At 37.0% G+C, this 16,049-nt stretch overlaps 2 protein-coding genes across 3 annotated transcripts; one reads left to right on the top strand and one right to left on the bottom strand.

Moving 5' to 3' along the window:
• Positions 1-425: 425 nt before the first annotated feature.
• On the bottom strand, positions 426-6,774 carry LOC146321684 (C-type lectin domain family 4 member A-like). Of its 2 annotated transcripts, XM_084725722.1 has the most exons (7): positions 5,836-6,774; positions 4,691-4,753; positions 4,473-4,583; positions 4,210-4,392; positions 3,764-3,924; positions 2,446-2,567; positions 426-968 (listed from the first exon to the last, which is right to left on the bottom strand). In XM_084725722.1, exons 1-7 carry the CDS (start codon positions 5,894-5,896, stop codon positions 797-799), a joined length of 873 nt encoding a protein of 290 aa, XP_084581848.1. In that variant the 5' UTR covers positions 5,897-6,774; the 3' UTR covers positions 426-796. The 2 variants fall into 2 exon arrangements, with proteins under 2 accessions (XP_084581848.1, XP_084581847.1); XM_084725721.1 differs by lacking the exon at positions 4,473-4,583 and having other exon boundaries at positions 430-968; positions 5,836-6,259.
• Positions 6,775-8,730: 1,956 nt separating this feature from the next.
• On the top strand, positions 8,731-16,018 carry tspan13a (tetraspanin 13a). The gene is made up of 6 exons (XM_084726940.1): positions 8,731-8,928; positions 10,592-10,759; positions 12,069-12,149; positions 12,665-12,778; positions 12,901-13,017; positions 15,564-16,018. The coding sequence occupies exons 1-6, from the start codon at positions 8,866-8,868 to the stop codon at positions 15,636-15,638; spliced, it is 618 nt and encodes a 205-aa protein (XP_084583066.1). The 5' UTR covers positions 8,731-8,865; the 3' UTR covers positions 15,639-16,018.
• The last annotated feature ends 31 nt before the right edge of the window (positions 16,019-16,049 follow it).

Here is a 16,049-nt window from a genome sequence, read left to right as displayed (position 1 = left end):
CATACTTTAATTGTGATAAAATTACACACAAATGTCAAATAGGAGAAAATGAGGAGGACATTTTATATGTCAAATCTCAAATTTATAAGGTCAAAGGTCAACTTTGCTATGACACCATAATGTACAACTTTTAATAATGTGTTGAGTTTCACACTGGACACAAACCCCAGTCTCCTAGGTAAAAGTCTTATGTTTGTTTGAGCCATCCATCCACCACCTCCTCGAGATGTGGAGTTTCTCACTCGTTATACTACGAATCGTACGACCACGGACGGTCTTACATTCAAGTCACCTGAAAGCCTGGTGCATTTCTTTCAGCCATTAATGGACACTGTCTATGTTTGTATGAGTTTCCAAGAGGTGGTGACAAAACGTCAGTATGCAACAAGTTGAGACTGAGACTCTGTCAGACAACGACCTCAAACGTGCTAAAACATATACTTGAATTAACACCTCTGTGACCCCGAATGTTATTTGCCTTGTAGAATTTATGGCAGAGCTTTTGTATTGGATTGCATTAGATTATATATGTGTACCTAATTAAGTGGCCAATGAGTGTATAAAGCAAAGAATATAAAAATATTATAACATTTTTATTCAGTATATGTTCTTATCTCTTTGACATACAGTAGTTTTCAAACCTGCTGTAACTCAAAGGAGAAACTACTTTGCAACATTTGTAGAAATGGAAACCTGCAATAAATTAGAAACAGACATGAAAAGAAAATGTGCTAACATCTTAAGCTTTAAATAACTGACCAAAAAAAACAAAAAACAGGATAGATAGATAGATTTCTTAAATGTTAAATTTGGATAAGACAGCTGAGTCTTTGATCAAGGCTCTTGTTTCACAGATCCAGCGGTTCTTCATGCTGCAGCCCGCTTTGCGCCAGTTGGCCAGAGGATCTGCACGTGGCAGACTTAGAGCACACGATTCTGTGTAGCCAGGTTCTCGTGTCTGCCAGTACCTAGAGAGGAAAAACACACATACATAAATCTGTGTTTTAATCAACATTTCAGGAAATATTCAGTCTAAGCAAGTCATATGAGAGGATTGATATTACATCATTTATCAGCTAGTAGTAGCCTTGCACAAACACCGGAAGCTACGGCTCTGTGTAAAATATATATGTATATATATATGTATATATATATATATATATATATATATATGGAACATTTGTAAGTTAGAAGATGTTTTGTTTTGCTCTGTCCCAACAATAAAAATATGTTAAAAGCCTTCAAAATCTAAAAACTGACAATATATACTAATAACATAAGAATAAAATGTACCACTATATTTTTTTTTAGTGAAATTGTTGGCCCTTTAAAGTTGTGTCCGAGATTTCTATCAAATTCTGTCATGATTTAATCAGGCATAAAAAGGACTAGCTATACCTTCAGGACCCCTGTCTCACTTCTTGTTTCAAAAACTGCAAGAATACTGCTCGAGTACTGTTTAACTTTCTATTATTCAACAAATTTGTAAAATAATATTATTATCACATTGGTCTCAAATATAAGATGTCAACTCTGTAGCCTTTCTAAATCGAAACTGAGTGAGAAATATGGCTTTAAAATGTATATTTTGATTAGCAGTAAGCAAACTCTCTGCATATTTAAAAAATAAAATTGTTTCTTACTATGACGCTGCTGTGAAATGAAAAACATGTCACATTTTGTCAACAGAACTTCTATCTGATAGAGTTGAAGTCTACATTAAATAAATAATTTAATTGCCAGTAGGTTCACCCATTACAAGGTTCAATGGCCAAGATTTTCCCTGCATAATTGAAGGATAAAACTAAAACTGTCCCAGTTGTCCCAGAATAAGTGTTCGGTATCTGCCACGTTAAAGGGACATTTTTCATGTGGATATCCTGTCAGTATTTAAGTGTTACAGTGGTAAATGTTGTTGTCAGTTGCAGGAATACATTTCTCAGTGCTCCTATATTGACCAAGAAAAGTTCTCCTATTGCAAAATCCACTGTTCTTCCTGCATCCAGTGATGTCACAGTGATGTCACCTGACCCAGGAAGAACTACAGACTGTTTCACCGTAAAATTCCCAGTCTGCCAGGGGCACACTACATTAAGTTTTTGTTGTCACCTAAAACTGTGTTTTGGCCAAAACAATAATAGCTATAAACCTGGTATATGACAGCACTATACTGGCACAGCTCTCATGCAGAAGTACAAAAAAGTGGTGAATTTTCCTTTTAAGAAAGTGGAAGAATTTTGCTTCTGTCAGATTTCTGTACAACCCAGTGACACAAAGTGCATGAAGTACATGAAGAAGGAGGCTGCCAGTCTTCTTCTGGTTTATCAGAGTAATACTAAAATAATGTGTCTAAATTACTGTGGTCATGATTCACTGCGGCAACTTTTGAGAGATTGTGCGTGCGTGCGTGTGTGTGTGTGTGTGTGTGTGTGTGTTTATACTCACGTCACAGTGTAATTACTTCCATCTACCCACATCCATGTCTTCATATCATTCTTCTTGATCAAGCCGATCCAGTAGCCGTGGTTTTCGTCATTGTAGGCTTTTGTGTGATTATTGATGAATTCCTTTATTAATGATACAAGTGTTAATTAAGCAAAAATAAATAAATAAATAAATTTGTCTTTCCTATATTATAACAGTAATACTGATTTAATGATTTACGTAATATAATGTGCTTCAAAAGGTGAAAAATACACATGGAGAGACAGATGCAGTGAATAGGAACATTTAAAATGTATTTCAGATATAAAAATATTTAACAAAATAGTTTGGATTAGTTGAAGTCTATATGAGGTCCTTATCCATAGTCAGAAGATGGTGGTCACCTCCAATTTGGAGAAGCGGGGAGGGGCACCAGCATGGAAGCTAAGCAATGTACTGTTGTGGACAGGGTCAGCAGCAAAATGTACATAACAATAATAAAAAAAAAGGTAACAACACAAAAAAACCTAACAAGACGCATAAAACATAGGTAAAAAAAAAAGATGTAACAAGCCAACAAAGACTTAACATGATGTAACAAAATAGAACAAAGCAATGTAAAATAAGAAGTAACATACGAAAAATATATAACAAAGACAAAAAAGACGTAACAAGATGAAAACAAAATAAGAGACAAAAAAGATGCAACAAGACAAAAACAATTGGAGAGACAAAAAAGATGTAACAAGACAAATAAAGACAAGACAAAAAAAGATGAAAACAACATAAAGACAAAAAAGAAGAAGAAGAAAAAATGACATAAAAGACTAAACAAAGCGTAGCAGACAAAGAGGGCCACTTCTTACTTTTATACCCTGAGTACATTTCACAGCCTGTACTTTTTCACTTTCACTTGAGTATCTGTACTTCTACTTGAGTAAAGAAGGTGAGTACTTTTGACACCTTTGACGTTTTGTTGCTGACCCTGTCCACAGCAGGATGTTGTTCAGCTTCTGTGCTGGTGCTCCTCTTTGCTTCTCCACACTCGGGACGTGTTGACCACCATCTACTGTTAGAAATACACTTACGATCGATGATGCAACCCCACCTCAAATGAACCAAACTGTCCCTTTAAGCTGTGACGTTTAGGTAGGGTTTATAGGTTTGCACCTGTTTTTGATCAAATATGTGTTTGTGCTACATGGTACAATGCAAATATTTCATTTAGACAGTTATTACGGAAGGATTAACACTGAATATTTAATATTCAGACACAGATCTCGTCTTAATTACTGTCCATTTCATGCATTCACACTAAATTTAATCAAACAAGTCTCGCCTGTTCCTCCTGGCTGTCAATCACCACCAGATCTGCCGTCATGGTTCTGCATTTTTCACTGCTTTCCTCCCATGTCCTCCAACCAGACCGATATTCAGATTCACTGAACAGGTAACAGCTGGACTGAAACAGCTCCCAGCCGTCCAGACAAGGTTTACACACTGTGGAACGAGGCAGACACAACAAAGTCATCTATTACATATAAAATATTATAAAATCAAAGAATATATATATATTTTTGATAAGGACTTTTTCTTTTGTCCTTAGATAATTCATCTCAAAGACATGAGTCATGACATAAAATAATGTAATGTAAAATTATGCAGAAAGTAAATAAAATTCAAAATTCCCTAAAAGTTAAGTGAGATAACTGCATTCACAGTTAGGGAGCTCAAAGGGAAGTGATTCAGCAGACCTACAGGAGCTTATATAAAGCAGGTTTTTACCTTTCTGTGGGCAGAAGGTATTTACTGGGAACCTCTCATATTCCATGATGACTCCAAGGGTCCAGCTGAGTCCATCTTTCTGTCTGATCAGTTCTTCTCTTTGTCTCTCTAAGTTGGTCTTTTGTGTCCGCAGCTGCAGATTGTGTTCTCGCTCTGTGTGCTGCTCTGCCACGACTCTGTTGACTGCAGTCAGCGAGGAAAATGTTACTGTTGCGCTCAGTTTTTATTTTTGCTCTGCCTTGAAAAAAGGTCAATGGACTTACAGCGGATGGCGAGGACGATGATGATTGACACCAAGACGATACAGATAATCAACAAAAAAGCTGCTGCCACCAGATGAGTCAGACTACACAGTGGAGCTTTCTTTTTATTTTCTACCAAGAACAAAACAACAGTCGATTTATCCTATTAATTTATAGCAAATCATTATTATTTATCATCATTTATTTTATGGTTTCTATCACGTTAAACCACAGTTAACCTGGTAAGACGGGATCCTCAGTCTTCACCTCCTCATAGATTACATCCAAGTCGTTTGGTTTCTCTGCAGAAAGAGAAATACATTAAATAAAATTAAATATTTTGTTTCTTTACTGTAAAAACTTCCTGGTGTGGTATTTCTGTAATCGACCACTGGCATTTCAAGAAACAAACCACTGTTCTGATTTACTGACAGTAAAATACTGAATAAATGTTTGCTGTGAAGGCTATAGCTACCCTGAAATGTAATTGTCTATGGACATTTTAAACATGAAACAAAAAGGCAGACTAATTGTTAAAGGTGGTGTATTGTGCACTTTTTCTTTGCAGATTCATTTTGCCAGGCCAAACACTGACAAACACAGAGCTTTACAGTATTTTAGTTTTATCGAGATCCTAAAATTTCCAGTTAGTATGCCAAAATAGCAACTTACTATGACTTACTATGTCAAAACAGTGAGAAAGTGTCTCTAAGCAATGACTTAGTGTGCCAAATTAATGAATTAGTCTGTCAAATAATGACTTTGTCTGCAAAAAAAAAACACCTTTAAGCCAAAATAATGAAAAAAATTAAAATAAACTTGACGTTTAATTCAGTGGAATTCTTTCTTTCACACAAGTTCTGTATTTTTACCCAGATAACAGATTCAGTGTGGTGTGTGTAGCAAACTGCTGAACGTAGTAAAAAATACTCCATTACAAGTAAAAGTTCTGCATTCAAAATACTCCTCATATTACTCAAGCCAAAGTATTATCAGTAAACAAAGTATCAAAAGTATCAAAAGTACTCATTAGCTCAGCTTGCTATTATTGCTGATGTATTATAGGCAGCACTTCAGTGTTGTGACTAATTTAAACTAGTTAGTTTTATGTACAGTGGATCATTTAATGTTCTGTATGTAGGCTAAAATAGTGCTCTGAAAACTATATTTATCAAATAAATGTTGAAAAAAGCAAAATATTCCCCTCTTAAATGTAGCTGAGTGGAAAACAGTGTTTATAGTAGAAGAGAAAATAAAATACAAGTCTGTACTTCAGTAGAGGTAAAGTACTTTGCTCCTTTCCACCGCTGTCAAAAGCTCTGTTAGTTTTCTTTTGTACAACTAAAAACAACTGTCCTCCAAAAATACTGAACCCTTGACTCACCCTGTGCAGAAATATCATTAGTCTTGAAAACCGCTGTAACGTAGTTCAGTTCTTCCTCCATTATTTGGTTTATCACAGACAGTATGACCTCAAACCACCACAGGCATCGACTCGCAGGTTAATTTATGTGCAATTTATTTTGATGTCAGACACAGAAACCAACTGTGAATCTTTTCATAGCACACAGTTCTTCTTTTTTGGACAGTGACTGACAAGTAGGTGGTTTTAGAGTTTCCGGCCCAGCGTGACTGTTTTTTGCAACGCATGTTTGTGTTTCGACATACTTTATGTGTGAAGTGCAAGACTGCTGTTACATGTTGAAAACTTGAGCAATGACTTTGAGCAAAATGTTACAGAAAACACACGATGTTTAGTTCAGTTTTTAAAAGACAGTAAAAGGTCTGAATATTGCGCAGGAGAGGCTGAACATACTGTACTTCAAAGTGTCAAGAAAGTTAAGTAATAATATAAAACTGATTTGCAGAAGTGAATGTATACAAGTTGCAGTGCATGACAATGAGATCCAAAAATTTCAACAACAAATCTTTGATCATTAGAGATTTTTTCAGATGCTTTTTGAACAATGACCATGCAGATGTTGATTGTAGTGATACAGGCAGATTATTCCAAAGAGATTCTCCTGTGTATTTCAACATGTATTAATTCAGGGAAGTCTGACAGTATGGAAGATAAAAGTCCTTTGAGTGTCTTGTATAAATTGAGTAAATGTCTGAGGAAAACTTTCAATTCATGAGTTAGGTGTACGTATTTATACATGAACACACACAAACCTGGTACATGTTCACATTAAAAATTGATAGCAGTTTGCGTTTTCTGAAAAGAAAAGCAGATGAATCAGATCTTTTAGCAAAAATCATCATTGTCAAGGATTTCTTTTGGACCGGCAAAATCTTACGGAGAAAAGTGGGACATGTAGCGGCCCACACATTGTTACAATACATAAACTAAAAAGTTAAAATACAGGACTGATTTATCAATGAACAAACTACTCAGATTTCCAATTGACTTCATAGTCTTTTTACAGATAAATTCAATATGACATTTCCACATTAGTTTTTCATTAACTATGACTAGGAATTTAATACAAAGTTATTTCAATATTGTCTATGAATAATTTGGCTTTTTCTTTTGTATTTTATTTTTGTATTTGTATTTTTGTTACAGAATATTAGAAAATGAGAGAGAGTTTGTTCATCAGAAGCTGTTTAGAGATTGATCCTTTAAATAATCAATCAAGTATCGTGAAAACTATATTTTTGTAATTTAATAATAATGTTGTGATCGACAGTGTGAAAGGCTTTTGAAAAGACTAGAAAAGACTATATTCTTTTTATTGTCTAAAGCTGCAGAGGGTAATTTCTGTTGAAATGTTTTTGTCCAAAAACCACATTGATGGCTGCACAGTATGTTGCGATCATCTAAATGTTTTTTTAATTCTTGAATATAATGGTTTCTGGGCACCGGGTAAAACAGATATGGAATAATGCTGAATAGCTGAATGTTTTTTGACTAATTTAAGGTCACTTGATAGAACATTTTTTTAGGGATAAACTTGGGTGAGGGGCTCAACAACAGACAAAACTACCTTCTTTACAAGACTAGATCTTATTTCGTCATGTCCTGCAGCAGAATCATTTGCATCAAATTTAGCGTCATGCACTTTCTAGAGGCTGGAAGGTCAAACATACAGATGTTTGATGATCATCACAACTTCCTGACATGAAGCAAAGAAGTGAACATGTGTGTTTTGTCCTCAAAATATATTTTAATCAATCAAATGTTTCTGTGTGATTTGTGTCCCTGGAAGTCAGGGACTGCATGATGAAGTGAGACCAAAAAGAAAAGAAAAGTAGGTAACACTGCTTATCAGACACCAAACTAAAACTCTATAGATCCAGTCCTCAACTTCAGCTTACACCTAGTTGTCAGTTTATTAGGTACACCTATCTACAAGCACTGCAGTCTAATACTTTGATAAATAAAACTACATTTTATTATTAATACTTGTACTAATACTGTACTTGTACCCAACCAAAATTATTTTCTTTGCAGGACTTTAACTTGTAATATGATATATAACGTAATGATGTTACTTGTACTTCTACAAGATCTGAGTATGGCTGATATTAGATTGTTTTTTCTCACCTTAAACTCAAAATGCTGATTTTCAGCCTATTTCTAGTTAAATTATGTCTGGAAAAAAATGTGACTTAAACAGATTTATACATACATCTGTCCATATATCTCTATCTATTTAAGTGAATTGTAAACAGCCTGTGTGCATAGTTTATTATTTTTTATTATTGTTTTATATTTTTTATCTACTTTTATTGTCTGTATTTGTCACTTACTCGTTTTTCTACCTGTTCTCTTTCTGAGCTGCTATACCGGTGTGGGATCAATAAAGTTGATCTAATCCTATTTTATCCTATAAAGCATCTGTAGTGTCCATGTGTGACCACAAGAGGGCGCTATGATCATAATCATAACGTGGATAATTATTTGACCGTGGGCTGTACTTTTACTTTGGAAATCTATCTGTAATTAAAGTGAAGTAAACACAAATACATTCAAACTAATTTGAATATTTATTTTTGATGTTAGGAAATCATTAAATATCTTGTGTTTTCACTTCTACATCCAATTAAACATTATCATCATCATTAAAAAGGATCAAAATGTATTATTACTTGGTAACCTTTTACCTACAGTGACTCAGTGATGATGTGTGTTGGTTTGTGTCCGACAACAGAAAAGTAATCATGACAACAACAAGTGACTCATGTGTCACTGACGAATTAGCGAGCAGGATCAGTTCAGGAAACTCAACCCGGAAACCCAACAAAACGTTTTCAGATTGAACTTGCCCCGGGTTTTTTCCACCTGCACACAAGAAGCCACAGACGACCACAGAGTCTCAGCACCGACACAAAAAGACAAAAGAAGAAGAGGAAGAAGTGTCAGTATAATTTATTTTACAGTCTGTTCCGACGAGCAGCAGCAGCAGCGATGGTTTGCGGCGGATTCATCTGCACCAAAAACGCACTCTGCGCTCTCAACATACTTTATGTTGTAAGTAGGAATTAATGTCTTTTTTTTAGTGAGGATGTGGACATTTAACCTGATAATTGCTTTTGAAATTGAACAAGTGTGTCTGTTTTTGTCTGCAGAAACATGCTTGTTAGTTTAACACGAATAGAAGTGAAAATGTTTTATTTTCTAATTATTTTCTATGTAGGGGAAGTGCGACAGAGAGACAGGCAGACAGACAGACAGAGAGAGAGACAGACAGGTGCTGCTGGTTAATGATTAGGCCCAGTTTTATGGTGGCTAATGGCTTTTGCTGTCTGCAGCTTTACTCAGAGATAAGAATAAAGCTTTAGTGATTACAGTGAGGCAGAAACTTCGGGGGAATGTGCCAAGAACAACAAACAATTTTGTTTTCCCGGTGATTATTTAATATGAGTGTGTTTGTTATGTTCCTGTCTGCAGCAGACTCAAGGATCCACAGTGAGGATTTCGTGCAAGTGAAATGAAATGTCGTGCAAGTAAATCTTGCAACTCACAGGTGGTTTAAAAAAAAAAAAAAAGAAGAAGAAGAAAAAGAATCAAGCTGTCAAACAGTTATAATCGATTAATTGTTGAGGCAAATTTCCTTGCAAATATGAAAAGTTGCAAAGTTGAATGTAGTGCTGCAACGATTCATAGATTATAATAGATTTTTTTAATTAATTGCCAACTATTTTAATAATCGAATTACTCCTCCCTGAGTGTAAACCGAAAATTTTTGAATTGTGGACGTTTTATGGCCAAAACAACTGATTAATGGATAAAATGGTCAACAGATTAACTGATAATTAAAATAATCATCACAGAAAAGACTTGAAAAACAGATCCAAACATGGAGCTCACTGATGTACATCAACTGACAAGATAGTGACAGGATTAATTAATTGATCAAAAAAGTGTAGTCATCTTATAATTAAAAAGATTATATTAAAAATTCTCTAATTTCAGCTTCTTAAATGTGACTTAAATAGAAGATTATTTTCTGGCTTCTTTACTCCTCTCTGACAGTAAAGCGAATATCTTATCTTCTATAATTGTGAACAAAATGAAACATTTGAGGATGTCATCAAAACGCTGATCAACATTTTTTGCAATTTCCTGACATTTTATAGGCGAAAGGCTTATAATTGATCGAGAAAATAATCAACTGAATAATCGACTATGAAAATAATCGTTAGTTGCAGCCATAATTAATACCTATTAATGGATACACTTTGCTCAACCTGGCCATCTAAAAAAAAAAAAACATCATGCTTAAACGGATAGTTTACCCAAAAATGAAAATTCAGTCATTATCTACTCAGCCTCATGCCGATTGAAGGTTTTTTAGTCCACAACACTGCTGGAATTTCACAGGAAAACAGCAGTGCAGACTCTCCCGACCTTCAGTCTGCATGAGTGTGAGTAGATAATGACTGAAATTTATGGTTTACTATTCCTTTACACTTTTCTCTTCACAGCGTTTCACTCAAAGATCAGCATCCATGTAGCACAGAGAGTGAAAAGTGCTGTTTTCTTTTTTTTTTTTTAACCAAAACTAACACCCCTTCAGCTGGCTGGTATACAGCTTCAGCTTTCCATCGCACGCAGTTTTGTGTCCCAGTGTCCTCGAATGCGACATTGTTCTTCCTTGTTTTCACGTGAACTTTGTTTACTTCCTCCTCAGCTGGTGAGTCTGCTGCTGATCGGAGTGGCAGCCTGGGGGAAGTGGTTCGGCCTGGTCTCCAGCTTCAGGGTGGTGGCGGGGGTCATCGGCGTGGGCACGTTCCTGTTAGTGGTTGCCTTTGTGGGTCTGTGCGGCGCCATGAAGCACCACCAGGTCCTGCTGTTCTTTGTATCCTTGGGTTTGTTTGTATGATCAGAGGGAGTCACCTCGCACCGTCTGGTAGTTGTTGTGTGCCAAAGCAGAATGAAAAGTAAATAACCCAAAGCTCTCAGGGGATTTTATTCCTCTGTTGAGCTTGTGATTTAATGGTTCTTGTGAAGCAGCAACACAGTGAGATTTAAAGGAGAAAAATGTTATATTTACTGGACTAAATCATAAAATGACCATGATAGGCCATCAGAGATTAAGGAAACATGCCAAGTTTACATACTGGCTTCTCTAGTTTCTCCTTTGGAATTTCCATTCTGGTGCAGAACATCTGTTTATTAAGAGTTCATATTAATGCCAGATGTTTGCCAAATGAGTTACTTTATGTGTATGAGTCATAAAACATTGTTAATAATCTTTTAAAAGGCGTAGATGTTTCCAACGGTTAACTTGAGAAAGATGTTAATGGAGTCTGGCAGGCAGTCACTGAACTCAAACTCCAGAGTGTGTATTTTCAGAGCAGTGGGCTTTTGTTTTCAGGTTAAGCTTCACATTGATGGTCTATAAACAGCTGGTCAACTTATGTTGTTGTTACTTGTTGCTGTCCAGTTATAATGCTGTGTTGCTGCAGGCTGCATGCTGTCCACAGCTGCTGTATACTGTCTGAAGCACTTCTCCTGGTCTTTTATAATTCCATATTCAACCCATTTTAATGAAAGAGACACCCAGTTACTGGGGCTCAGCTTTTTTTCCAACTTTCTATTTATCCACATTGCGGTGCAAATGCAGTTGTGTAATATGAATTATTAAACAATGTTGACCATGTACGAGATGACGCACATTAGAATTATTGTTAAAATAGCCTCAGCCTGATGTGATCATCATTAAATCCATTTCTTTTTGTTTTTTACATTATTTCCTGAAAATCCCACTCATCTGTCTTTGGGTGCTGATTTGTGGTCACTTTTGTTCTTGTTGTGAATCCCTGAACTGTCTAAACTTAGTGTTTATTGTTCAAGTTTTGAACCTGGGCCTGTGTCAAACATACAAAACTTATGGGACCATTTGACAATTATTCATTAAAAAAATTTTTTTGAGGGCCATGCAAATTATGTGAGTTTCCTGGGAGAAACAACAAAACAGGAGGGCACCAGGCAAACCTGGGAAAAATGTGTGTGTTGTCAGGTATGGCTTCAACCTATTTAATATACCGTCTATAGGTCCAACCCACTATTTAGACTGCAGAACTCATTTTTGAATGCTAAGATCTGACATTTTTCTTCTTTAAGAATGTTTCCATGATTTCAAGATCTTCCTAAACTTGATCCAGTACATGATGATCCTGTTCATAGTGTTCATCGTGCAGTTTTCTGTGTCCTGTGCTTGTCTGGCCCTGAACAAAGACCAACAGGTATGTTTATTATTTCTGCCAGGCATAAGCATGTGTGAATGTCCGTTTTGTCCACAGATAATCACGCATAACCACTGGATACAACAGTTTACCAAACCATTTATGACTGTATGATCAAGGAAAACATTTTCTTATAAACTTTGCATACAACTAAAAAATTACACTATACTTTGCGATGCAAAAAACTTTGCAAAACCTCTGTTGCTAGTTGTGGTGGCATTGCAGTAGGTGCTTCATCTGTTGCCTGGTGGAAATCTGAACTCTACTAAATGCCCTCTTCTAGTCTTGTCTGAGTTGAGCTACGTACATGTCAATAATAGTTATTTTAGCCTTCAGCATATATTTTACCTCAGAAAATCATGAATACTTGTGCATTTGCGCAGTCATCCAAACAGGGTAGATTTCATGCATTTATATATTTGCAAAAATCAAAGTTATTGATGTTGGTCACCTCCTCCTGCTGCTTGTTTTCATGCTACAGTATACAACCAGGCTGTGTGGTTTTTCATTTACAGAACCAACTGCTGGAGGCTGGATGGAACAAATCCCAGTCGACTCAAGAGGACGTAGAGAAAACCCTCAATTGTTGTGGCTTCTCTTATGTCAACTACAATGGCTCGTGTGCTGCTGTGAGTAAATCATCTGAAATATTCTTGTCTGTTTCCTCCTCTCAGCAGCAGCGTGACCTTGATTTGCATAATCATGTCTCAGGCAGTTATTGACTTTTCTCTCTTACTTCCTCTTCCTCTAGAGTTGTGTTAACGAAACTCCAAAAAAATGTGACACATGCTCAAGCATTATCCAGCAGTACGCAGGTGACGTGCTGCAGTTTGTGGGCAGTATCGGACTCTTCTTTAGTTTCACAGAGGTCAGTAAAGTGTCGCTGCAGTGTTTTATAAATGTGGAATTTGGTGTGAAATGGGTGCTTGTTTTGACATAAAAGGAATATTTCAGTTTTTATTTTTTTTATCCATAGTAAGTGTATTATCTACAGTGGACGGTGGGTGGTGTGTTCAGTTTGAAGAAGTGTCTGCAGGATCAGCATCAAATTGTATTTTAGCCGCTAAGAACTTTAACAAATCTGTTTGTTTCCACTATATTTAGAATATTTTCACTGCTTTAGCTTGCTGTCAGACAGCCCTATCTGATTGGAAACTGCCAGTATATAAACCAAATAATACTCTCACCAAACCAACCAGACTCCTTTGACAAAAACATAACTATTACCTCACAGAACATGGTATTTTTTTTTGTCAAGATGATTTTAACCGAGACAAGACCAAGACTTTGAAGGGTTTTCACATATGCACTCTGAACCATGTCCTGATAATCGGGTCAGGACATTGGCCAATTGTGTTCCTTCATACATGCAACACACATGAGGAGATTGTCTGTGTGAGACATGTTCATATATGCTCGTAATACTTCCTATGGTTTAGGCGAGGGGTGGCGCCTAGGGGTGGGAATCTTTGGGCACCTGCCGATTCGATTACGATTACGATTCAGGGGCTACGATTCGATTATAAATCGATTATTGATGCATCTTTATGTATATTGATGCACTTTTTCACAAACACATTTCTTTTTGTCTCACTGAATAAGCATTCGTCACTTGCAATTTTTAAAAACAGCGCATTTGTAATAAGAATTCATTTCGATTATATTTTATTAAACTATTGGAAATATGTGCAAACTGGAAAGTACCAACAGTAGCCACTAGTAGCCGCAGCAACAGCAGCCTGCCGTCTCCCCGACTCCTCCGTCGGGTGGAATCGAGTTACGGCTTCTCATGTTTGTTGTGTTGCCAAAGTATTTTATTTTAGCTCGACACAGCTTACATATAACGTGGCTCTTGTCCAGTTCGCTTCCGCCGTCGACGTTGTAGAAGCCGAAGTGTTTCCACACGGCTGCTTTTAAATTAGAAGGAGCTGTTCGGACCTCATGCCGAGGTGGCTGCCGGTCGGCCATGTTTGTTTTCCGCTGTGCGCGTGTCGCTCCAGGTGCGCGTCCCAAAGTGTCCCGGCGATGACGCGTACCGCGCTTCTTAGTTCCACATTATTTAGAAGCTTCTGTATCACTTTAATTAACAGATTTAAATAATCGAAATTTGGACGTTTGTGAATCGATTCAGATTCGTCCACGTCCGAATCGCGATGCATCTAAGAATCGGAAATTTCCCCCACCCCTAGTGGCGCCTGCAGAACATTCAGGGGGAGATGGATGATACGGATGGATATGGATGATGCGGAGATCAGCTAACCTCAGTGTGCCGACTGGGCAGTGATATTTAATCCCAGGATCCAAAAAATGAGGTCATTTGTGTTCACACGTACAGCTCTTGCAGGTAGTTTGTAGATAATGGCGATGCGTGGTGGAAAGGGGTTCAGGTCGAGACCAAGTGCTGTTACACCCGTAGCTCTCTCACTCAAGTGAAGGAGCAGTACCACAAGGTGTGTAGTGTAAAGCTGGCAGAAGATAACATGATGTAATTTTGACTACATTAGCTACATAGCTTTATTTGGCCTTTTCTCTTCACTGTTTATCACAAGCAAACACATTACTTGGCAAGCTGCAGTGTTTACATATTGCTGTGTTTTCTTTTTCTTTTGGATGCCGTTTTGCAGATGAACACTTCAAGTCAAATTTTATTGCAGAAGATTTGTCTGGCATGTCTTCCCAGAGAGACACAGCGTCTTCTCCTGTCTGCAACATTCATTTCGTTGGAGTGTGTGTGAAGGAGGGCGAGGAGGGGTGACAGCTGCGAACAGTGCCAAAAAATTTCAAATTAGGACTGAGCCACGATTGGTTGCATTTGAAGCAGAGATTTGCGTCCAATCACAGTAATGATGCTGGCAAACAAATCTGGTCAAACGCAATTGAGTGATATCCCTGCAGTCGTGGTCTTGAAATAAAATCCCGAGTCGTCTTTGTCCGAGACTGAGACAAGACCTTCAATAAGTGGACTTGAGACCAGGACCAATTTGAAGGACTAGAACACAGGAGTTGCTGTCAGTTTGTTTGTGTTGTTGTCTTGTGTGTTTTAAAAAGTTAGTTTGTCATACAATTGCACAAACAAACAGATCAGACCAACTCCTCCCAACTGTGAGGTAAAATTAGTGTGAGTGAAGTAAATGGAGTGTGGTACTTTGAAGAGAGTAATATTTAACTTATATAATGTTGGTTTCCAGTCAGAAAAGGTGGCTACAATATGTTTTGCTGGTGAAACTGTCCACAGCTGTACATTGCTTAGCCTCATACACCAGTGCTCCTGCTGCTTCTCCAAGCCTGAGGCGTGCCGACCGCCATCTCTGAAGACTGTGAAGAAGTACCTCATACAACCCCACAACTATCCTTGGGATTAAGTTTATTGTAAATTCAAAAAACTGACAATTGCCTATTTATGTTTCCCCTCAGATCTTTGGAGTTTGGCTCGCCCACAGATACCGAAATCTGAAAGATCCTCAATCAAATCCTGGAGCCTTTCTATAACCACTCACCATTTAATAAACCAAAAAAATCCAGTACTGAATGATTGTTTTTCCTCTTAACTTTGTAAATCACACTTATCTGGACATTTGTAAGATTTAAAGTGGGACTGTAACTTTTTCTGAATTATTGAAGCCACAAGTCATACTGAGTATTCAACTCAGTGAACTGACTAATGTGATCACAGCTATAGCAAATATTAGCTAACATTAGTAACCAGATGAAGTAAGGCTGTAAAACCCCTGACCGTGTTGAACTAAGCAAAGTTGGATTTTATTGCTTGTAAGTTCAACTTTTTGTGTGACGCCAGCAAAGGATGTTATATCTTCCTCAAAAGTTACACTCTTGCTTTAATATTTACTTCTTCATTAAATCACTGAAATTATTTTTTGCTCATGTGAACTATAATAGAGT

Source organism: Lutjanus erythropterus, chromosome 9 (genome assembly GCF_056507025.1).
Source record: "Lutjanus erythropterus isolate fLutEry1 chromosome 9, fLutEry1.hap2, whole genome shotgun sequence".
Lineage (NCBI taxonomy): Eukaryota > Metazoa > Chordata > Actinopteri > Lutjaniformes > Lutjanidae > Lutjanus > Lutjanus erythropterus.
The sequence above is the reverse complement of the archived record's forward strand: the minus strand, read 5'-3'. Positions and strand labels throughout refer to the sequence as shown.